We start from the raw sequence: 23020 nt of genomic DNA, 5'->3' as shown, positions 1-23020 counted from the left end.
TGGTTAATTATGTAATTTCAGTGTTTTATCGTAAGGATATAAAGCAAAGGGCCTTGAATCAAGCACTGCTTGGCTTTGGGTGGTGGAACCTGGAACATGCATGCTCGGAAGTGACATGGATTTGCTAACTTGTGCAGAACAATTAGTGCTAACAGCAGAAGAGGCCGCAGTGGGTTAGAGCACTCAGAATGTTAAGAGGAGACTTCACAGGGGTGTTTATGAAGGGACTGAAACATGGACAAACCTTGGACCGTGTCCAGAGTGCTCTTCACCAACTGCAGCTGTTTCAGAAGTTGCTCCTTCTTTGTTTGCATGCCAGCCAATCTGTCCTTGGCCGCCTGTAGTGCTCCCTTGATGTCTTGGATGAAAATAAACAAAGTCGCAGGGTTACAGATCTACAAATCAGGGTTGCTGAAACGAGGTGTCTCTACTCAGTTGTGCTGTGGAAAAGGCCTGGTACAAATGAATCTTTGGGTCATGGACTTTTAAGTATAGGAACGTAGGAAGCTGCCTTTTGCCTATTCAGACCATCAGTCCATTTAGCTCAGTTCTGGCAACACTGATTGGCAACAGCAGTCCAGGGTTTCAGACAAGAGGACAATAACTTCAATCTGTTATTGGTCAAGTAAAGGGTCTGCTGATTTTTCTCTTACCTCCACTGAGCCTCCTCTGCTCCCTCTTCACAGCTTCTCCCAAGGCAGTGCTGTTTTTCTTCATCTCTTTTGACACGGCCCCAAGATCATCTAAGATGACACTCTGCAAGCACAGAAGACAACTGTTCACACCTTACCTGCCAAGTAACCCACAGAACATCTGGAACCCTTGGCTCACCTCTAACTTCCATTGGACTTCCCCTCATGGAACCTGGTCCACGTCCTCCCTGGTCCATGTCCCCACTATACCATGAGTCCCTAAGAGGCAAAGGTAAAGGACCCCTGGACGGTTAAGTCCAATCAAAGGCAACTCTGGGGTTGCGGCGCTCATCTCACTTTCAGGCCGAGGGAGATGGCGTTTGTCCACAGACAGCTTTCTGGGTCATGTGGCCAGCATGACTAAACTGTTTCTGGCACAACGGAACACCATGATGTAAACCAGAGCACATGGAAAGGTCATTTATGTTAAGTTGTGGGTGAACATATCAGACAACACAGCGATTCTTCAATCACCTCTTGTTTATTCACAGGCCAGAACAGAACTGAACTGAAGGGTTCAGCCAGCCTGCTTATATAGAGCTCCAGTACAACGCAACTGTTGAATCCCTGTCACTGAGTGGCTGGTAGTTCTGCTAACTAAACTGAATCGAGCATTTCAAGCCCAATTCAATGTATTGATTGGTTAATGTAGCTACATGATTTCCTTGCATGATCTGGCTTTCCAGGCTAGGGCCAAGTGTATACGCAAAGCTCAGAAGTGCATAAACAGGCAGGAGCATGCCGGCTGCCAACAGCCCTCCCCAGGCAAGAGATGTCAGTTTGCCAGGTTCTTTCTCCCTTCGCCTGCCAACAAGCTCTGCAAACACAGCCGTCTGTCTGCAAGGCATCTGGGGAAAGGGAGCAAATCACATGAAAAGGAGCCAGCCCTCCTCACCAGTCGCAGCTGCTGCACAAGGGAGCCTGGCGCAGTCTTGGTTAAGCAGGTAAGCACAGAGCAGATGAGTGAAGGTGCCCTGTGTTCTCTGACACCAGTGTCCTTGCAGGTGTGCAAGCTGCAGCCAAGATTTCTTATGTCTGCTGGGGGGTGGGGAATAAGAGACTCATACCATCAAAGCTTCGCCGGCAGCATTATAAGCTTCATTGGCTGCTCGCTCTGCATTCCCCACTGCCTCAATGATGCTGGCGTAGGCGTTGGAGGCATTGACTGCCCGCTGGATGAATCCGTCCTGGTTCGTGCCATGGATGATGCTGTTTTTGGAGGACAAATATGTAAATGGGAGGACGTCTGTCATTAGCACCGTAGCTGAAGCCCACCTGCCGCATCAAGGCTGAGTGGTTCAAAGGCACTGTGGCCTGGAGTCCTTCCTACAGCCCTGGCCAGAGAACTGGTTAGCATCTTCAAATGTGGCAGGATGGAACTTCCTGAAGGCCATTTCCATTCTCTTAGAACTGCTGAGCCTTTAGAGCAGGGCTGAGGAACCCCACGACCCTCCAAACATTTTTGGACTTCAACTCACACCAGCTTTAGCTAACACGGTCGGTGATCAGGGATGAAGGGAGCTGCCCTTCAGATGTGGCTGGACTACAACAGGTGTCCCAACCTTGCTTTTCAGAACTAACAGGCTGGCTGCTAGATATTGGAGGCCCTGAAACTTCTCATTCTTCCTTTACATTCAGTATTATGAAAGAGAGGGAGAATGAAGGGCTACAAAAAACGAAGGACGCCAGTAGTTTTGATATCAACCACATTGGGAATTGCAAAATATAACCTGGAAATGCAGGATCAGGTAGCTGCTACAGAACTGGGAACATCTCTGGATAGCTCAGTTGGTTAGAGCACAGTGCTGATAACTGCAAAGTTGCGGGTTTGATCCCCATATGGGACAGCTGCATATTCCTGCATCGCAGGGGACTTGATGATCCTCAGAGTCCCTTCCAACTCTACAATTCTATGATCTCAGGAATCTGTTTATTTTTTAACAAATCCTCAACTGAAGTGCTGAGATTTTTTCCTTTAAATACCCAGAAAGAAAATAACTCATTACATGGTGAAGAATGAAAAGATTTAAGGGCCTCCTATATAAACTACCAAGTTACGGGGCAGGTAGAGATGCGGTCACAATGGAACCAACCTTAAATTGTGCTCCTGCTTGTTCCTTGGGCAAGGCAGGCTTGCTGTCAGTGCTGATCAGCTGATTGGCACTGGCAGTAAGCCCTGGATGGATTGGCCATGCTACGGGGAGCTCCCAGCTGGGGACTTTGTAGTCCGGCCAATCCTTGCACAGAGCAGGCTTGCTGTATGTACCGATCAGCTAATCGGCACTTACAGCAAACGCTGCTGGGCTTGGGTCTTGCTGCTAATGCAAATCAAGAACGTTCTTTCTGCAGGCACCCACAGAGGAAGAAAATCAATAAGTGACTAACAGGTGGGCAGCCCCTGTCAAAATAGCCAGTTGGCCAGATCCTGTCCCTACTCCTGATGTAAAGGTAAGAAGAACACCTCTTCTTTTGAAAAATGAACACATATAAGGCTCAACTGTTGCCACACGGGTAATCTGGCATAGTGCCACTTTTTCATATTATGCAACGGATCTAGGTAATACCGTATTTTTCTGTGTATAAGACTGGTTTTTTTTATTAGGCAGGTGAGTGATTTTTGGCAATCCCCCCCCCAAAAAAGCTTAACAGCTCTGGGCAATCTCCCCCTCCCCCATTTCCTTAATTTGGAGTCCCCCCAAAATAGGGGTCATCTTATACACGGAGGCGTGTTAAACACAGAAAAATACGGTATGCAGTATAAGCAAGTACTCTTAATCAACGTTATTAGAAGGAGACTCCACGTGAGCTAGGAAATGAGAGCTCAAGGCCCAGCAACAAAGGAGGAGCCCTTACCTGGACAAGTTTCTTGCTAGCTCATCCAGAAGCTTTGCATGCTCTTCAGCTGCCTCAACGACTGGGATCTTGGTGCTAGCGAGAGAGTACTCCTTTGCCTTCTCTGACAAGGGGTATCTGGCACCATCCAGCTGGGCTGCTAACTTCTCAGATTCCTACAGGATAACAAGGGGGGTTGGCCAGCATTCATTAACCTTGCAAGTCCTGCTTCTCCAATTCCTTCTTTCTCTGGCAGGAGATGGATTTCAGTAGGACTGGAGACCCTTCCCCCCCCCCCACCACTATCAAACATCTGAATGCCCTCCTCCACTCTGCTTGTTTTCAGTAAAAAAACAACCCACTGTGTGCAAATGGGTTTCACAGGGTGCATTGATGATATACCACTATTTTATCTTCCCAGGTGTTCTCCAAATGGTATCTAGAAACTGTTCAAAAACAATACACAGGAAGCAAACAAACTGGAATGCCTCGCTGGAGGCTAAGGTGCAAAAAACCCCAGCTTGCTGGAGCTATGTGGAAACTTAAGGACTCCTATAAAAGATATCCAAACATGAAGAATTTGACTTACTGCTGAACTGTGCAGGCAAGAGTAACCTGTTCGTCACAACCCAAAGGGAAAAGTAGGGAATGGGAGCTGGCTGGGATTGCCACAAGAGGCAATCATCATTTTTAGGAACAAAGTTAGTCCTGTAGTTCTTAAGAGGGCAGACACCATATTGGAGTTAGAGGATGTCTGCTCTTATTCTTCTGTCTGCTACAACACAATCATCTTGTCTGTCATATTTGCGTCCTCTTCTCAGCCTAGCAAGCAGCAGTATCTTGAATCTCCTGCCCACACACACCTTTCAGACTTGCTGGGAAGCCCGAGTTTTGCACCACTCACCTCCTTGGCATTTTCTATTATCTGCAGGAAATCAGAGACCTGGGCAAGGGAATCTTCAGCCATGCGCAAGGTATCCCGGACAAGGCCAAACTGTTCTTGCAGTTCCTTGCTCTTTTGCTGTAATATAAAGATAGCCCCATAACACTGACTGCTGCAGCTTAACTTTAAAATCCAGAATCATTTTAACACTTTTCCTAAGGTTCTCATCACATGGCATAGAGTGGTTCTATAATGGCACACACTTCCCAGATTATCATGGATGCTTTAGCTGAGATTCCTGCATTGCAGGGCGTTGGACCGGATGGCCCTTGGGGTCCAATTCCAGCTCTGCAATTCATAGAATCATAGAATCATAGAGTTGGAAGAGACCACAAGGGCCATCGAGTCCAACCCCCTGCCAAGCAGGAAACACCATCAGAGCACTCCTGACATATGGTTGTCAAGCCTCTGCTTAAAGACCTCCAAAGAAGGAGACTCCACCACACTCCTTGGCAGCAAATTCCACTGTCAAACAGCTCTTACTGTCAGGAAGTTCTTCCTAATGTTTAGGTGGAATCTTCTTTCTTGTAGTTTGGATCCATTGCTCCGTGTCCGCTTCTCTGGAGCAGCAGAAAACAACCTTTCTCCCTCCTCTATGTGACATCCTTTTATATATTTGAACATGGCTATCATATCACCCCTTAACCTCCTCTTCTCCAGGCTAAACATGCCCAGCTCCCTTAGCCGTTCCTCATAAGGCATCGTTTTCAGGCCTTTGACCACTTTGGTTGCCCTCCTCTGGACACGTTCCAGTTTGTCAGTGTCCTTCTTGAACTGTGGTGCCCAGAACTGGACACAGTACTCCAGGTGAGGTCTGACCAGAGCAGAATACAGTGGCACTATTACTTCCCTTGATCTAGATGCTATACTCCTATTGATGCAGCCCAGAATTGCATTGGCTTTTTTAGCTGCCGCGTCACACTGTTGGCTCATGTCAAGTTTGTGGTCAACCAAGACTCCTAGATCCTTTTCACATGTACTGCTCTCAAGCCAGGTGTCACCCATCTTGTATTTGTGCCTCTCATTTTTTCCCCATGATTCTCACCCCCTTGTTTCAGGATGCAGAACCAGCCTAGCCCCAGAACACCTTTCCTCTCAAGTCCCTACACTGAATTGATGCATAATGCAGTCTTCCTTGGGAATGTCATGAGCCAAGAGTTTCCACCACCAAACTGGCACATCTATTTGTTCGTAATTAACAGAGGTCACATAAAACTTCCATGAGCATGTGACCAACAGACACAGTTAATTTCCTCTAATGTGCCACCTGTGCCATTTCAGGCCTGTGGCAGTCCTTAGAATGTTATAAGAAAACGACGCCGGATAATTCGAATCTCAATTTGCACCTGACCTACAATTTCTTCACCCGAATCACATTTTTAACACAGATTTTCTCTCCTATGTGGGGGGGGAAATTGCATTTGCACGTCCTGACAAGTCTCCCTCTCCCTCGCTGAATTACCTGTGAGATGGCCAAGTCACCTCAGAGTGCTAACCTCAAAACATTAAAAACTAGCACCATGGAGTCTTGACTTTTAAAAGACACGGCAGGCAGAAATCCAACCTGCATTTGGAAAGCCAACTGAGGGGCCTCAGGAAGCAAAGTTACACTTTGCTGGTGCAGACAGAGATCCATTGAGCAGCTAAGCAGGGTGGATTTGATTTAAATCAAATCAATTTAAATCACGATTTAAATCACTAGTCAGTAAGCCTTGATTTAAATCATTATTTTTACAGAAAGACTCATTCTTGCTGGTATAATCTTAATATTTACAACCAGATGAAGGTTTCATTTTTTGATTAATAAATTTTCAGAGTCACTTTTACAGTTATATAAAAACTTACTGATTTGGTTATACTATTAGAAATACATAGACAGATAATTATGAGATTATTGTGAGGTTTAATAAGTTAATTGTTTATATTTGGACAACTTTTCTGCTGTACTTTATTGGAAGGCGAAAAATAATCATTTCCTGAATAACAATTTAAACAATTTATTTAACTAAAACAATAATACTATAGCAAATGTATCCATGTTTGTTAACTGATGTTGTTAAACGGTTTTTTTAAAATAAAAACTTAAACTGAGTTTTAGCACACATGAAAAACATAAATCCTCATTTCCTGATGAATAGCCTTTGGACTATAATGTAACTTAAACAAAAAACTATATTTAGAAATATTTTTCCTCCAAAAGCACTTTATTTTAAAAATCCAATTTAAATTTTAAAAAATCTGATTTAAATTTTTAAAAAATCTGATTTATTTTATTTTATTTTATTTTATTTTAAATCATTGATTTTTATCCACCCTGCTGCTAAGTCATGGTGTGATTCAAAGAAAGGCATTATGACCGACTGAGAGGGGAGGAAACAAAAAGCTACTGCCAACATTTGCCTTCTGCTCTTTGAAAAATATGTGTTTTCCCCATTTGCTGAAAGAATTCCCAAATCTGCTAGCCCTCTTCTGCAGCCTGAAAATGGAACCTGTGGATGCAGTACAGCATTTTTAGTCCAGTACTGAAACATGCATTTGGTTTTCACTGGCTGAGTATGGGGAAAGGACAGGGTCTCCCCTGCAGTGGTTTCCCATTGAGTGGCTTATCAATGCATCTCTTTCTGCCACCAATGCTAGAATACAGAACCCCCTTGTATGTGGCAGTCCCTCTGAAATTCCCTCTGGTAGAGCGGCTCCCTCAGCACTTCCAGCTCCCTCCTCGTACCTGGGTCTCCTCCAGGTGATTACGATTTAGGCTGTTGAGGTCCTCTGTCTGACGGGTTTTATTCACAGCTTCGTTCAGAGCATCTCGCAGGTCCATCAGTTCTGAACTGTACTGATCCAACTGGCCGTTGATTTGGTTCAGCAGTTCTTGGTTGGACTCCAACTTGTTGAAGAGCTCGGTTTTCACACGGTCCAGCACTGGCAGAACAAGAGCTCAAAAAAGTTAAAACTGTTCGGTGTCTACTAGTCTTGCACAGGCCACAGGGAAGGCACCGCAGGTGCTGTTTAAAGTACGAAAAGAAATTTTGAAGAGCTCCAAACTGAGTGGGTGCAGGGATTGGCGTGGAAAGCCACAGAAAATTTGGGACCATGAACCTTAACAGGTCATCTCATCACCTAGAATTAGATACACTTTCAGGTGCCATCCTATTAGGAGGCCTTGTCGGAATCTCCGCTACGCCAAGCTGATAAAGCTCATCTTCCGGAATCGCCCTCCGATGTGATTAACGACCTGAGCCACGCGGAAGTGATGAGATTTATGGCTACATCGCTATGCTTTATTCTCTAGCTACACAGACAGAAAAGAAAAATACATCCTCTCTCTGTGAGAGCAGAGAGCAACTGGAAAACAAAGGAAGAGGAAACCAGTAACGTCCTTTCTTCCGCGAGACTGCCAACAACCTGGAATGTGTGGAATGCAAAACAGAGTCTTGCGACTCCAACGCACTGCACAGTGGCAAACAGAAACTAACAGCCTGTTCCAAGCGATGCCAGAATCGGGTCTTTAGTGTGGCAGCACCTGCTCTTTGGAACTCCCACTGAATGTCAGCTTGCCTATCAATTCTCTACTGTCTTTTCAGCACCTGCTAAAGACAACAAGGCTTCTAAATGGAAACCTTTATCCCAGCTGGGACCTGTAGTACAGGCTTCCTCAACCTCGGCCCTCAAGATGTTTTTGGCCTACAACTCCCATGATCCCTAGCTAGCAGGCCCAGTGGTCAGGGATGATGGGAATTGTAGTCTCAAAACATTTGGAAGGCAGAGGTTGAGGAAACCTGCTGTAGTAGATTTAAGCTGATTTTAGGTATGTGCTGTGAAAAAGCAACCTATATTAAAAAGTTAAAGCAACAGCATATATAAAAACTTAAACACACTGTGTGTGTTTAAGTTTTTATGTATGCAGTTGCTTTAACTGTTTTTAACATAGGTTGCTTTTTCACAAATGCTCTTATTACATTGCAAATCACTTTGGGATGCCTCATGGGAAGTGATTCATGCTGAAACAATAATATTATTATTAACAACAACAACAACAACAACAATGATAGTAACAACCAGGAATTTACAAGAGACCTTGGCACTCCCAAAGCCTACACACACAAACACATATACAGACACACTCCTTGTTTGCCATTAATACTATACTCACATTTACGGGCTTCATCGTGTTCCTCATTGGCCGTTGCTCTTTGGAAACTAAAATCCGTGGCCTTCATGTGCCTCAGCATTGCATCGACCTCAGCCAACTTCTGCCGGAACTCCTCTGTGGTGGTGGTGGTGCTGGCATTTGTGGCAGCGAAGATTTGCATCTGGCATACAATTTCTAGACAAAAAGCCACACTGTTTCGTTTCGTAATTTTAATGAAGCCAATGAGTAAACCTGGTCCTTTTATACACAACCAATGAAAAGCACTTTCATATTATTCTGACCCATTTGTTTCAGGATGCTTTATATGGGTTTATCTTCCCTACCATCGGCTTGCTTTCCTCTGGGTCACTTCCCCTATTCCTGTTCCTTGAGATTTGTTTCGACTGTTTTTCATGTTATGTTTTAAATTGTTGCAACCTGCCATGAGACCTGCCATTGAATGGTGGGTAATCACAGAATCAAAGAATTGCAGAGTTGGAAGAGACCACGAGGGTCATCTAGTCCAACCCCCCTCGATGCAGGAATCTTTTCCCCAACATGGAGCTTGAACCCATGACCTTGAGATTAAGAGTCTCATGCTCTACCACTTGAGCTACCCCAGCTGATTAAATAATAATAATTTAAATATAATTCTAGCAATAAGGAAAGTGGCTCCGACATGGCTAGGTGCCATTTAAAGCAGGGGAAACTTGGAATCCTTCAGATTAGCCATATTGATTTGTATGCTGTTGGTGGATTTTTCTCATTATCTTGTTGGGCTGTGTATGTGATAAAGGGGCGAAGGCGTCTTCTTCTATTTGTCCCCGTGTCAGTTTCAGTTTATTGGTTAATTTTTCTAGTAAGGCTGTTTCCCATACTATTTGGTACCATTAGTCCATGCTTACTCCTGACAGGTCTCTCCAGTGTCCGGTTATGATGTTTCTGGCTGTTGAAAGTAGGTGGGTTATGAGTTCTTTATGGTGTAGATGGGTATTATTGTCTTGGAAGATGTTTAGTAGGGCCAATTCTGGGGTGATGTCTAATACTTGCTAAGTTATTTTACATATTTCTTGTATGGCTGTTGTCCAGAATAGTTGGATTTTGGGACACTCCCACCACATGTGGAGGTATGTGCCTATGGAGATGCACCCTCTCCAGCATTTTGGTGAGGTTCCTGGGCATATTAGCACTAGTTTTCTTGGTGTTAGATACCACCTGTAGGTGAGTTTCAGAGTGAGTTCTTTTCTTTTTGTTGATATGGATTTAAAGGGGGTTTAGACCACATTCTGGGTGGAATCCTTCAGATGTTGCTTATCTACATTTCCCATCATCTCTGACCACTAGCTATGCTGGCGGTGGATGATGGGAGTTGCAGTTCAGCAATGCAGAATGCCACCAGTTCCCAACCACTAATATAAAGGGTACTCAAATCTCAAACTGTATCGAAAGACAGACAGACAGATATAATTTGTATGTTGAAATTAATAAAAAATATTATAAAAAAAGACAGACAGACAGACACAAAACGCAAGTGATGCCTTTCCAAATCAGGAATGCAAAATCCCAAAAGCTGCAGCCGTGCCTCACCATCAAGTTTGTACCGAATGTTAGTGATATCCAGAACAAGGGTCTCAGCATGCTGGTAGTTTTCTTCTGTGCCATCTGTTACTTGGTTTGCTTTTCTGTGGGTCATGGTTGCCTAAGAGCAGAAACAAAAACAAAAGGCTGGTTTAGAGGAGGTCCAGAAAGACTCAAGGAAGCGGGCAATGTCAACAACACGGGGTGGGGGGCAGGACTGCAGCTTTTGGGGTCTTTGGTCAAAAAGCAACCAGCCTTTATTTGCTTGATATGCTTCTCCTCTTCTAAAGGCTGTATTATTATTTATTGTTGTTGTTTTTAAAGTATTTGCAGGCCGCCCTTGTCGCAAAACATCAAATAAAAACATCAAGATAAAAACTTCTTTTTTTATATAGAAACCATTAAAAGCAATACAGAGAAATAATGAAAACAACTGGCTACTCAAGAAAATTTCAAATAACTGCATTGGTCTCTGGGCAAAAAAAGCTGTCAAGGAATGCCCAGTCACTGTCAACATCGCCCTTACTGTGGCTTGTCCATCTGATACAAAGTAAAAAGAGGCACCCATGCCAACTGTACAAACTGTGGTGTTTTCTGAGTGCAAGCGACACGGTCCTCCTCAAATCCCTGGAAGTATTACTAAACTAATGCTGCACTTCTGGTGCTGTGAAATGAGAAAATAAGAACAAGGCATGCAGAAAAGCAGGACAGAGACCTACTGGGACAACAAAGGGTGATGGCACGTAAAGAAAGGAGGAATTCTAGTGAGGACACAGTCAAGGTCCTCTGGACAGGAACCATTTCATTTCACTTGCGTTCCACAGAACAGAAGGCAGACTTCTGGTATAATATATAACTTTTGTAGTACTAGACATGGGAAGATAAAGGGGGGGAAAACACAAAAACTTCACACCTTGTGTTGAAGTGCATTCAGATCCTGAACAAAGTCTGTGTTCTCCTCTTCCAACTCATCGGTCTGCTGCTTAGCCCTGTTTAGGGATCTCTGATAGTCACGGAGATGGTTCTGTAAGGAGGAAAAGAAAAAGAGGACTGAAACTGGAATCCAAAAGTCCTACAGAAAAACTAGGTAAGAGTAATAAGTAGTATAACACTCCACATACAGTGATGGCTTGCATAGAACCATTGATGCTATGCAGACGGGCCCATGCGATGGAGGTGGAGTTGAGGCTTGTCAGCTGATTCCTGAGCGCAGGAAAAGCATTTCCAATCTCCTCAAGGTCTTCCAGTAAAAGCAGCACGCAGCTGTCGCAAGCTGTTGATGGGAGAGGGAAGTTAAATGCACAGCTCTTAGATAATGCCTGTAACGAAACTGTAAGACTAGTCTAGATGTGAGTGCCTAGCTAGGGTAGACCTATGTTTCAGCAGTCCCAGATAGAATCAGAATCACGGAATTGTAGAGTTGGAAGGGACCGCAAGAGCCATCTAGTCCAACGCCCTGAGATGCAGGATTCCTACCCACAGCTGTCCTTGGGTGGGCTCGAACCACCAACCTTCTGATTAACAGTCAGACACAATGACCCACTGTGCCACAGGGGGGCAGCCAAGAAAAAAAGGCCATATTATTAGATCATCCAGACTGACAGCCTACATACATATATCTGCCCAATCATTTTTACAACCCATTCGTAAAACTTTAGATTTTCATAAAGCAGTTGGTCCCAAAAGTCAGACAAGTATCTACTTTGGTCAACCGACATAAAATAGTTAGAAGATGCAATTCCCAGCAACATTGTGGTGGGCTCCCCCCCCCCCCCATGTGGTTTTAGTTCAAGACACGGCCCAACATCATGATGTGATTTTGAGCTGATATATAGCTGCCAATAACCACAGTGCCAAGTTTGCTCTGTATCGGATGTTAATAAATTTGTATAAATTTATCTGCTTGCCAAATCAAAGCCACATGTGAATGATATGATAAGGCCTTTACTATGGGCCAAAGAAAGATGAATGAATCATTCTGCTTAGAATGCTAAACACACAAATTTGCAAAAACTGTTCTCCCTAACTTATCCTAAACATCAGAATGAAACAAGAAAACTAAGGAAACCCAGGAGAAAAAGAAGAAAACTTTGAAAAATACAGGTTCAGCACCTTTTGACTAAGAGAGATGTCATGGATGGCTGCAAAAAGCCATTGGCTTAGCAGCTGAGCTGTTACATAAACTTTGCAAATATTCAATAAAAACACAATCCCGTCAGTACACCAGTCTAGGGACCAGGTGAAGCTGTCGGTGGGAAACGGAACGGCAGTACTATCACAATAATTGTGTGTTTATATATGAGAGAGGTACATTAATAGAGTGCAAGAGAGTGAATGGGACTCTGCTTGAGAGAGAGAATGAATGGGAAATGGACACACAAGGTATTATAAAAACAAAAAGCACATCTACAGGCGTTTGTGAGCTGACACTTGCTTTTATGTAATCTAGCAAGTGATTAAATCTCTAAGGGACTGTGCACTTTATTTATGAAGGAACAATTAAAACAGCTGTAAGGCTACTGCTAGGTGATTTATTAGTAGTAAAAAGAAACCTATTGAGGGTTGACTGCAGGCTAGAAGAATGTGAATACTGTGAATCACTAGAATAACGTGGAGAAAACTGACAAACACCCGGGTTCAAACTAATTTGATTTGGCTAATGCCCCCGGCAGCCTATTTTGAAAAACTAAAACAGCCACATGCTGCATACAAGTCATATCCCTTGCACGAGTGCCCTATAGCTTTGCACTTAGCCAACTACTGTGAATCTTGACACTTTTGTTGTCTGGTAGTGGTATGCTTTGGTCTGAATCATATGAGCTCATATGGAGTGTCTTTGCTTTAAGACAGGCAGGTTGGAATCTATGCCCTTTGGGGTCCCAAGTTATGCCAGCTTTTCCTCCACCCACTTCCCCCCCAGACAACCACCACCACCACCAGCAAAAGATCCATGTAGCATTCCCCAATAACCTCCCAATTCCTTGCAAGGCAAAGTTTTGAAATTTCGTAGGATCAGTGCCATCCAGTACAGAGACACTTGCAAAAAGAAGCAGGCTTGCTGAACTGATAACACCAAAGAACATGGACAGGGAACTGAGCAAAGCAAACAAGACTAGCCTTCGCATCTCATGCTGTCTGGACCATCCACCACAGGGATCTCGTGCTTCTTAATACAGGTGCTGCACTGCTTCCCCGTCAGGCCGTTGGAGCAGGTGCATTCTCCAGTCCGGGGGTTACAAGAGCCTCCTTTGCACTGGCATTCTGTAAAGAGAACAGGAGAAGTCAGAGCAACCTTAAACAAGATGCACTCATGAAGTCACATCCTTCTCTCCCATATTATGCAGAGTGGGGTGACGACCACATCCATTCATCGCCATTGGATGAGGATCAAACCCTTCACATAAACATGAATTGAAAAGGCACAGAAGAAGAAGAGTTTGGACTTGATATCCCGCCTTTCACTCTCTTAAGGAGTCTCAAAGCAGCTTCCAATCTCCTTTCCCTTCCTCCTCCCACAACAAACACTCTGTGAGGTGAGTGAGGCTGAGAGACTTCAGAGAAGTGTGACTAGCCCAAGGTCACCCAGCAGCTGCATGTGGAGGAGCGGGGAAACGAACCCGGTTCACCAGATTACGATTCAGGCACACGGTTTATATAGTTATGTATGTGTTTGCCTTGTACATTTATGGACATTTATTTTATATTTGAGACTTTGGAATTCTTATAACATTAGTGGATGCTTAACAGTGACTGAAACAGACTCACTTGAGCAGCCGTTTGTGTTGAGCCCCCAGTAGCCAGGAGAGCACTGCTGACAACGGGAACCACTAACACCCGGATTGCAATTACACTGGCCATTGTGGGCATGGCAATCCGCGCTCACGGCTCCAATATCACAGTTGCAGCTCTGGCAGCCTGAGCATGTTTCGAAGCCATAGTGCCCTTCCTAAAGGTGGGGAAAGATGCAGAGTTAAGATTCCAGCTCATAAGAGGCAGGCAAAACCCTGCTCACTTCGCCAGGGCTTGCTCCACTTTTGATATGACACTTTCTGCCCAATAGGACATGAAACTGATCTTAGACTGAAAGCTCAATTCATTTTACCTGACAGCGGTCACAGTGCTGCCCGGTCACTCCAGGTTTACAGTGACACTTGCCAGTCCTAGAATCACATGATTCCGTCCCACAGGGCATACAGCTGCATTCTACAAGGGGAAGAAGAAGAAAATATTTTTTAAAGGATTTTTTTAAAAAAAATAATAAAGTCTACTTGTATTGAAAATACAAAAAAAAACAACAACAAAAAACAAATACAACCCCAAATAATTTTATAACAGGCGACACACAGCAGTAGAAATATTTAGAAATAAAATTATGAACTAGGCGTTTATTTTCATTCATAGTTTGCCTTTACTTGAAAGATTCAAGGCAAGCAAAAATGTATTTCAAAAAGGACAGTCACATAATTTAGGGGGCATTTCTATGTTGCAGATTAGTAAAAAGTAAAGGTAAAGGGACCCCTGACCATTAGGTCCAGTCGTGACAGACTCTGGGGTTGTGGCGCTCATCTTGCTTTATTGACCGAGGGAGCCGGCGTACAGCTTCCGGGTCATGTGGCCAGCATGACTAAGCCGCTTCTGGCAAACCAGAGCAGCACACGGAAACGCTGTTTACCTTTCCGCCAGAGCGGTACCTATTTATCTACTTGCACTTTGATGTACTTTCGAACTGCTAGGTTGGCAGGAGCTGGGACCGAGCAACGGGAGCTCACCCCATTGTGGGGATTCGAACCGCTGACCTTCTGATCGGCAAGTCCTAGGCTCTGTGGTTTAACCCACAGCGTCACCCGTGTCCCTTAGTATAACAGATTAGTATAACAGTAGAAAAAGACTGCATGCTAAAGATCAGGCTTCCTCAACTTCGGCCCTCCAGATGTTTCGAGACTACAATTCCCATCATCCCTGACCACTGGTCCTGCTGGCTAGGGATCATGGGAGCTGTAGGCCAAAAACATCTGGAGAGGAAGCCTGCTAAAGACAATCTGACTTCTAGCTAAAATGCATCTTATTTCACCCATTGAAGGGGGAGCATATTTTGTTTCAATGTAATTCAGCTGTGGAATGAGATATTAGAAATCAGTCCAATTTTCTACGGTTCTGTGTGTGAGAATGCACTTCTGCCTAATGCTTGCTTCCGAAACCCACACAGGTACCCAGGAGTACAGCTAGTTACCAGCTCTGGGGGCACACCTACCAGTGCAGTTCTTTGCCAGCACAGCGTCTCCATAAAAACCAGGGGCACACACTTCGCAGCGGGGCCCTGCCGTGTTGTACATGCACCCTGTGCAGAATCCTGTCAATGGGTCACAGTCACTGAACAGCATGTTGGGGTCGGCATTTCCACTGCAGTCACAAGGCTGGCAGGAGCTGCCAATCACTAGAGGGTTTCCATAGTAACCCGGAGCACACCTTTGGAAGGAAAAAGGAAGGGCTTAGGAAGCTACAGTCCATGCATTCGCACTGCAGTTGCCTGAGGTCGCTGCTCCTCTGCTCAGTGAAACACTGAACCAGTGGCATAGCATGGGGGGTGCAGGGGGGGCCGGCCACACCGGGCGCAACATCTGGGGGTTAGGGTTAGGGGGCGCAAATCCACAGGTTAGGGGGCACAAATTACTTGCCTTGCCCCGGGTGCTGACAACCCACGCTACGCCACTGCACTGAACAGGTGGTCGGTAGGTAAGTGGTAGCCCCTTCCCATCCCTATTCTGTCTCTGCGTGCCCCTCTGTCAGGAGCCGGAGTCAAGTGCAGGTCAGCAATAAAAAAACAAGGTGTCAGTGAAGTTAATTCTTTATTCAAAGAAGCCAAAACAGTGCAGGGCTAGTGATCCTACCAACTCTTCCCAGTAAGTCTTGCTGCATTGAGGCCGTTGCAAAGACTGAAGGTCCCCACCTTCCCAACACTTTCTAAGGCAGGCATCCCCAAACTTGGCCCTTCAGCTGTTTTGGGACTACAATTCCCATCATCCCTGACCACTGGTCCTGTTAGCTAGGGATGATGGGAGTTGTAGTCCCAAAACAGCTGGAGAGTTAAGTTTGGGGGTGCCTGCTCTAAGGCTCCTCCTCTCCAAGGTCTGTCCCAAGCAGTTGCAAACTGCATCTGTGCACAACCAATTTCTGCTCTTTTCATTTCTCTGTGGATTCTAGGAGACTGTGTGGGGGGTGGGAGCTGGTTGCAGCAGGAGGGGGAGACTCTCTGGATTCTTCAACGACCTGTCTCAACTCTGCCTCTTGGTCAATCTCCTCTCCAGCTTCAGCCTCAGAATCTGAATTGATCTCTGTCACAGCCTGTTCCAGCTCAACAAACTCTGTTACCTTTTCCGATTCAGGCACAATGGGTTCTCCTTTACTGGAGAGCACGTGTTGCGGTGGGAGCAACCATGACATCCCCTGTTTCTGGGTGGGTTAGTTTGGATGGCCACGAATTTGATTGGACACCTTCAATTGTTGCTGGGGGAAATCGGTTGTTGCAATTTTATTTGATTGATGGGGGTGCTATATAGGTCCCTTTGCGCAGCGTTGAGCTTCCTCTTTTCGCTGCGCACATCGGATTACCCACCCTCCCTTTATTTAGGGTTTGTTCGAGCTGACCTTCCTATGCCTGTCATGGAGTCGTCTGCTTTTGGGGCAGGGGCTTGGTAGGAATGTTACCATTTGGCTGATTGGCTGGTGCCATTTGGGTTTTGCCTACTGCATAGCAAATCGTCACAACTTGTAAGGTTGCAGTTAGGCACTGGTTAATTTTTGGTTGGTGGAGGGGATGTCGTTGGCTGTGCCTGCCCCTCCAATGCTGCTGCTGCAAGGGTATTCCATTAAAGGAATCCAGGGGCTTGCCATGCTTTTGTCCGAATCCCTGGCAAAGGGCTAGGGCCACGCAAGAGCCCCTGGGAGCATTTGGGGAGAGGTGAGAGCCTGGCACCCAGCTTTATTCTCTCCCCAAAATTGTTTACCCTTACTGACTTCCGCAGGGGTGCGGTTGTCAGTGCTGTTCCTACCTCCAAGTGGTAGCCTAACCAATGCCTAAGCAACCACTCACATACTGTAATTCAATAAAGTTGTGGCCAGCATTATGCCAAAAACCAAAACAAAAATGATGTGTGAACCGTGTTTTTATTCGGGGGTGTCTTGGGGGTCCTTGACACGCAACTCCTCTTCTCAGTATGCTCCTTCTTCTCCCTCTGACCACTCATTGTTGTCGACCCACCACCAATCCCCTGGCTCTGAGCCTTCTTCTCCTGGGGGTTCACCAGCTGGTGCCTCCCACCACTCCTTTGCACCTAGCCAGTCCATGACACCCTCAGGATCCAGATTACATTGTTCCAGGCAACCCGAGCCAAGAGATCCATGCTATTTACCGTTCACATGAGACTCCTGCATAGCCAGGCTTGCACAGACACTGAGTAGCCGAGCCTCTGTGGACACATCCAATGGCAAAGCTGAGGTGGAAAAGGAGGAGAGAGAAGCTGTCAACATTTCCTAAGAGCAACACAGACAAGATGTAGTAATACTTGGTCACCAAAAAGCTTTTACAAAAACAAATGAGATCTGAAAGGGCACATAAGGCCAAGGCTCTGCAAGAAACAAGGATCCTTATAAAGCCACATTCTAAATGGATTCAGAAAAGGCACAGGAAACAATACTCCTCAGTTCAAGATGCCGAGGGTAGGCAGGGAAATTGCTTGCCTGAATGCAGCTGCAAATCAAATTCTGGTTAGTTTAAAAGCCCAGCTCAGTCTGACAGTGTCTTCTTTTGAAATGGACCAGAGCTTGTTTTAGAGCAAGTTCCCAAGTAATGCGAGGCAAAGATCTAGCACAACTGAACCTAATATTGGCAGTTCTCTTCCCAGCTGTACAGGAGGAGGCATGGAGATAGGGGAGCGGCACTCAGCTTGGCCTCAACCGAGGCTTGTCTGTGTACTTTTAAACCACGGTTTATTTAGCAGCGCATTCAAACACAGCCAACACAAAGCAGAAAAACCAAGAGTGGAAAGTTTTGCAAGAGTGACTCACTTGTTAGACCCAACCGAGAGAGGGCAGGGGCACCCGATGCACCGCAAAGGCCTATCAAGTGAAGAGTTCCCCACAAAACCATCTTTGCAGCTTTCGCAGTGATCTCCCTCTGTGTTGTGCTGGCAGTTCTGCACAGAGAAGAAATGAAACTCGAAAGACATATTCCACAGTTAGCTTTTGTCCTCCTGGCTTCCTTGAGCAAATCATAGAATAGAATCTGGCTATGCCTTTGCAGTTTACGTAGATGGTCTGCCAACAGAATGTCTTGCATTAGGCAGACTTGTTTTTCTGAAAGACCGACAGATGCCAACCATTTAGAGCAGGGGTGAGGAACCCCTGGACCACAGGCCAAATTTGGCACATTAGGTCTCCCACTGCTTGGCCATTATCTCTCCCTGCTGGGCCAAAAAAGTGCCCCACCCCTGATGAAGAGCAGGGGGAGACGACTTATAACCTAAGTTAACTGAATGGCAACACAGAGGGCTAAAGGTAAAGGGACCCCAGACCATTAGATCCAGTCATGGCCAACTCTGGGGTTGCGGCGCTCATCTCGCTTTATTGGCTGAAGGAGCCGGCGTACAGCTTCTGGGTCATGTGGCCAGCATGACTAAGCTGCTTCTGGCGAACCAGAGCAGCACACGGAAACACCGTTTACCTTCCCGCTGGAGCGGTACCTATTTATCTACTTGCACTTTGATGTGCTTTCGAACTGCTAGGTTGGCAGGAGCAGGGACCAAGCAACGGAAGCTCACCCCGTCGCAGGGATTCGAACCGCCGACCTTCTGATCGGCAAGTCCTAGGCTCTGTGGTTTAACCCACAGCACCACTTGCGTCCCTGTAACACAGAGGGCTACTGTATCTCAAAAAAAGCCAAGAAGCTCCTAGCCACTCATTCTATTCCCACATATAGCAGGACTTTAGCCATGAATATGGTCAGGCATGTTCTCCCTAAAGAGGGTCATGCTTGAAACAGAAGCCTCAATGGCTTAATAGCTTTCTAAATCTTGCCCATGCTCTACTGGCTTTTCCTTTCCTCGCTGTGCATTGTTCACAGCCTTGATCTGGTGTGCAGATTCTTTGCAGCCGTTGCCGTGTGAAGCAGAATATTGTACTTGACACTCGGTTCAACATCTTGAGAATTTCCCTTCTTTGTTCTCTCTTTTTCCTTCTTAAAAAGGTAAAGGACCCCTGAGAGTTAGGTCCAGTCGTGAATGACTCTGGGGTTGTGGCGTTCATCTCGCTTTACTGGCCGAGGGAGCCGGCTTTTTTCCGCAGACAGTTTTTCCAGGTCATGTGGCCATCATGACTAACCAGACTAGTGCACGGAAACGCCATTTACCTTCCCGCTGGAGTGGTACCTATTTATCTACTTGCACTGCATGCTTTCAAACTGCTAGGTTGGCAGGAGCAGGGACCGAGCAACGGGAGCTCACCCCGTTGCGGGGCTTTGAACCGCCGACCTTCCGATCGGCAAGTCCAAGCGGCACAGTGGTTTAAACCACAGCACCACCCGCATCTCCTTTTCCTTCTTACCCCTCTATATTACTAACTCTTTTGGCAAAACCCAGCCCCCTGTCTTCAAATAGCCTACTTTCTAGTGGAGGAAGAGCACCACTGCATGGTGAAAAGTAGAGACAATGCTCGCCCCTGACATAAGCAAATCCAGGATATATTAAATTACCCAAAGAGAAATATTTTAGGTAAATTGACAAGCATTCTTTCCCCCCACTTACAATGCATATTCCAGATCCCGGAAGGCACTGGTCGGAATGACCGTTGCAATTACACGGAACACATTTTCCCAGGAATAGGCCTTTGGTGTCCCTGTAATAGCCCGGAGCACATTCCTAATTGCAAAAGAGATAATGTGCGTTAAACATACATAAAATATTTGTATCAAGGATGCTGAAGGGTCACTTAGAATTCTCCTCTGAATTACTTAGCTCAATGCCTATCTAAAATCTTTCGAAACAGTTTTTTCCCCCTGTCTGGCTTGTTGCATCATATTTCTCAGGATGTTAACAAACTGTGCTTGAAACTCTTCCTTTAGTGTGCCACGGAAAAGCTTTAGAACAGGGGTCAGCAAACTTTTTCAGCAGGGGGCTGGTCCACTGTCCCTAAGACCTTGTGGGGGGCCGGACTATATTTTTTTTTGGGAGGGGGGGAATGAACGAATTCCTATGCCCCATAAATAATCCAGAGATGCGTTTTAAATAAAAGCACACATTCTACTCATGTGAAAACACACTGATTCCCGGACCATCTGTGGGCCAGATTTAGAAGGCGATTGGGCCGGATCTGGCCCCCGGGCCTTAGTTTGCCTACTCATGCTTTAGAAAGCTTTGCTAGAGTAACACTCATTAATGCAGTTACAGATAGGTAGCCGTGTTGGTCTGCCATAGTCAAAACAAAACAAATTCCTTCCAGTAGCACCTTAAAGACCAACTAAGTCAGTTCTTGGTATGAGCTTTCGTGTGCTCTGAAGAAGTGTGGTATCTGAAGAAGTGTGCATGCACATGAAAGCTCATACCAAGAACTGACTTAGTTGGTCTTTAAGGTGCTACTGGAAGGAATTTGTTTTGTTTTGACTCATTAATGCATTTTCTGTTAAATGCAAACTATGCTGCATGTGCTCAGATGCACAATATGCTGCTACCTGTGCAAGAGAAAGCGGCTGTCAGTGGTATTGAGGCTGCAATCCTGTGCACACTTGAACGCAAGAAAGGGCTACTTTCTGGTAAACATACAGAGGATTAGACTCTCATTGCCTGCATATTCAACATGGGTGCAATTGTACTGTCGTACAAGTTCCCCATTTTGAAATGCACCAAGAGGATGCAAATTCAGAGTAAAGGCTCTTATATTATATGGAGAAAACCTGCTAATTTGCACAGGTTGGTTGGCAATGGTGCAGCGGGAGCTTGTGTTAAGATGTGGTGTCAAGCCAAGACAACAGTAATAGGAACCCCAGAATCCAACACAGATTGTTTTCCCTTAGGCTGAGCGTGCCTAGCCAACACAACCTCGGAACTTCAACCATCTTCTTTCAGGACCTGGGTCCGCAACTACTGCCCTTATAACTGACCACACACATCGCTCATGTGCCCAGGGATAAAGGGTCTGGAGACCCTTTAACTCCCTTTACATTTATTTGAATTTCACCCATGGGATCTCCCTGTGTAAGAGCAAGGAGGCCCTTCCCACACAATTCATAGCAAGGTGAACAGAGCTGCAATGTAAGAACAAAATCAGAGAATTGTAGAGTTGGAAGGGACACCAAGGGCCATCTAGTCCAACCCCCTGCAATGTAGGAATTCCAACAAAAACATCCACAACAGATGGCCATGCTTAACCAAACCAATGGCACACCTAGAACAGAGTCCAGCATCCTACAGGGGCCAGCCTGATGCCTCTGGGAAGCTGACAATCTGTGCCTGAAAGCTAAAGTTCAGTAGCACACTGTTTCTGAATCCAGATGTTTTTATATGCAAGCCCCTGTCCTATATACCGTATTTTTCGCTCTATAAGACGCACTTTTTCCCCTCCAAAAATTAAGGGGAAATGTGTGTGCATCTTATGGAGCGAATGCAGGCTTCAGCGAAAGCAACGCGAAGCCTCCGGAGCACAGCGGGAGCTCCCACTGTGCTCCAGAGGCTTCGCGTTGCTTTCGCTGAAGCCTGGAGAGTGAGAGTGGTCGGTGCACACCGATCCCTCTTGCTCTCCTGGCTTCACTTCGCTGGAGAGGCACTGCACAGCTTTCCCTCTCTGCGCAGCGCCCCTTCAGCGAAGCGGGAGGAGAAATGGAAGGGGCTCCGTTTCTCCTGCCGCTTCGCTGAAGGGGCGCTGCGCAGAGAGGAAGAGAATTTTTTTCTTGTTCTCCCCCGCTAAAACTAGGTGCGTCTTGTGGTCTGGTGCGTCCTATAGAGCGAAAAATACAGTAAATGGAAGCATTGTGAAGTGCCCATGATCTGCTTACCTGCTAAAGGAATGCCATTTGGAGGGGGCGACCCCTAACCCTACAAGCAGAGTTCTGAGTGCTCTGCGTGAAAAGTGGCGTGAGCGTTTCCGCCTACCTGGCAAGAGTCTCCTCTATAATTGGCTGGGCACATGCAGAGCTCGACATTGCTGGCTTGGAGGCCCCCGCCAGTCTCTGTTGCTCTCTCCAGCGTCACCCGATGCAGGGAAACAGACGACGAGATCTGGGAGAAGAGAGCCCGGATCTGCAGCTGCTCCAGCTTCGCCAGCACCATCATCAGCTCTTCCCTGGAGACAGGGTTGTGAGTCTCGCTGTGTCTGAAGTTATCCTATGGGAGAGGAAAGAGTCACAGGGCAACATCAGCAGGACTCATGACTCCCTTAACTGATGGCATGAAGAAGAAAAATCCTACCAAAAACTTCAGTTACAAGGCATGTTCTTAGCAGGCAGCCAAGCCACAAAATGCAACTGAACACCCAAAATAGAAAAATTATTACCTTTTGTCTGAATAGTTACATTTTGCAGTGCTTTGCCATCTGCAAACACTTTTGCTTTTTTTCTTAGAGAAGGCCAACAAGCTTATTATCCATCTGAGCAATCAAAATTGAAATGGGTAACTGCATGGCAATTAGTTCACAGAGCACCTTTCTCATTAGACCCACATACCACATGTGAAAAATAGGTTTTTTACAAGCCCATCCCAAAACAATCATCCTATTTATGCAGTTGTGGAATTTCTTCAAGTTATAAACACTTAAACACTTCTAGATTCTAAGGCAGATGACACAACAGCGAATCCCCAA

At 45.8% G+C, this 23020-nt stretch overlaps 1 protein-coding gene across 1 annotated transcript in view; it reads right to left on the bottom strand.

Annotated features, from left to right (window-relative positions):
- LAMA5 (laminin subunit alpha 5) overlaps window positions 1-23020 on the bottom strand; it is a 195859-nt gene that overhangs the window by 29298 nt on the left and 143541 nt on the right. The window contains exons 41-58 of the mRNA XM_081868208.1: window positions 22315-22545; window positions 19975-20088; window positions 18242-18369; window positions 17587-17667; window positions 15429-15643; window positions 14280-14380; window positions 13943-14123; window positions 13295-13438; window positions 11299-11450; window positions 11091-11201; window positions 10187-10298; window positions 8621-8794; window positions 7193-7389; window positions 4429-4545; window positions 3546-3700; window positions 1760-1901; window positions 654-756; window positions 245-358 (exon numbers count right to left, since the gene is read on the bottom strand). Coding sequence (XP_081724334.1) covers window positions 245-358; window positions 654-756; window positions 1760-1901; window positions 3546-3700; window positions 4429-4545; window positions 7193-7389; window positions 8621-8794; window positions 10187-10298; window positions 11091-11201; window positions 11299-11450; window positions 13295-13438; window positions 13943-14123; window positions 14280-14380; window positions 15429-15643; window positions 17587-17667; window positions 18242-18369; window positions 19975-20088; window positions 22315-22545 — 2572 coding nt within the window. The remainder of the gene's footprint in view (window positions 1-244; window positions 359-653; window positions 757-1759; window positions 1902-3545; window positions 3701-4428; window positions 4546-7192; window positions 7390-8620; window positions 8795-10186; window positions 10299-11090; window positions 11202-11298; window positions 11451-13294; window positions 13439-13942; window positions 14124-14279; window positions 14381-15428; window positions 15644-17586; window positions 17668-18241; window positions 18370-19974; window positions 20089-22314; window positions 22546-23020) is intronic.

Source organism: Podarcis erhardii (assembly GCF_964252035.2).
Source record: "Podarcis erhardii genome assembly, chromosome: 6".
In the NCBI taxonomy this organism is placed as follows: Eukaryota; Metazoa; Chordata; class Lepidosauria; order Squamata; family Lacertidae; genus Podarcis; species Podarcis erhardii.
Note: the sequence above shows the minus strand (reverse complement) of the source record. Positions and strands in the feature narration are given on the sequence as shown.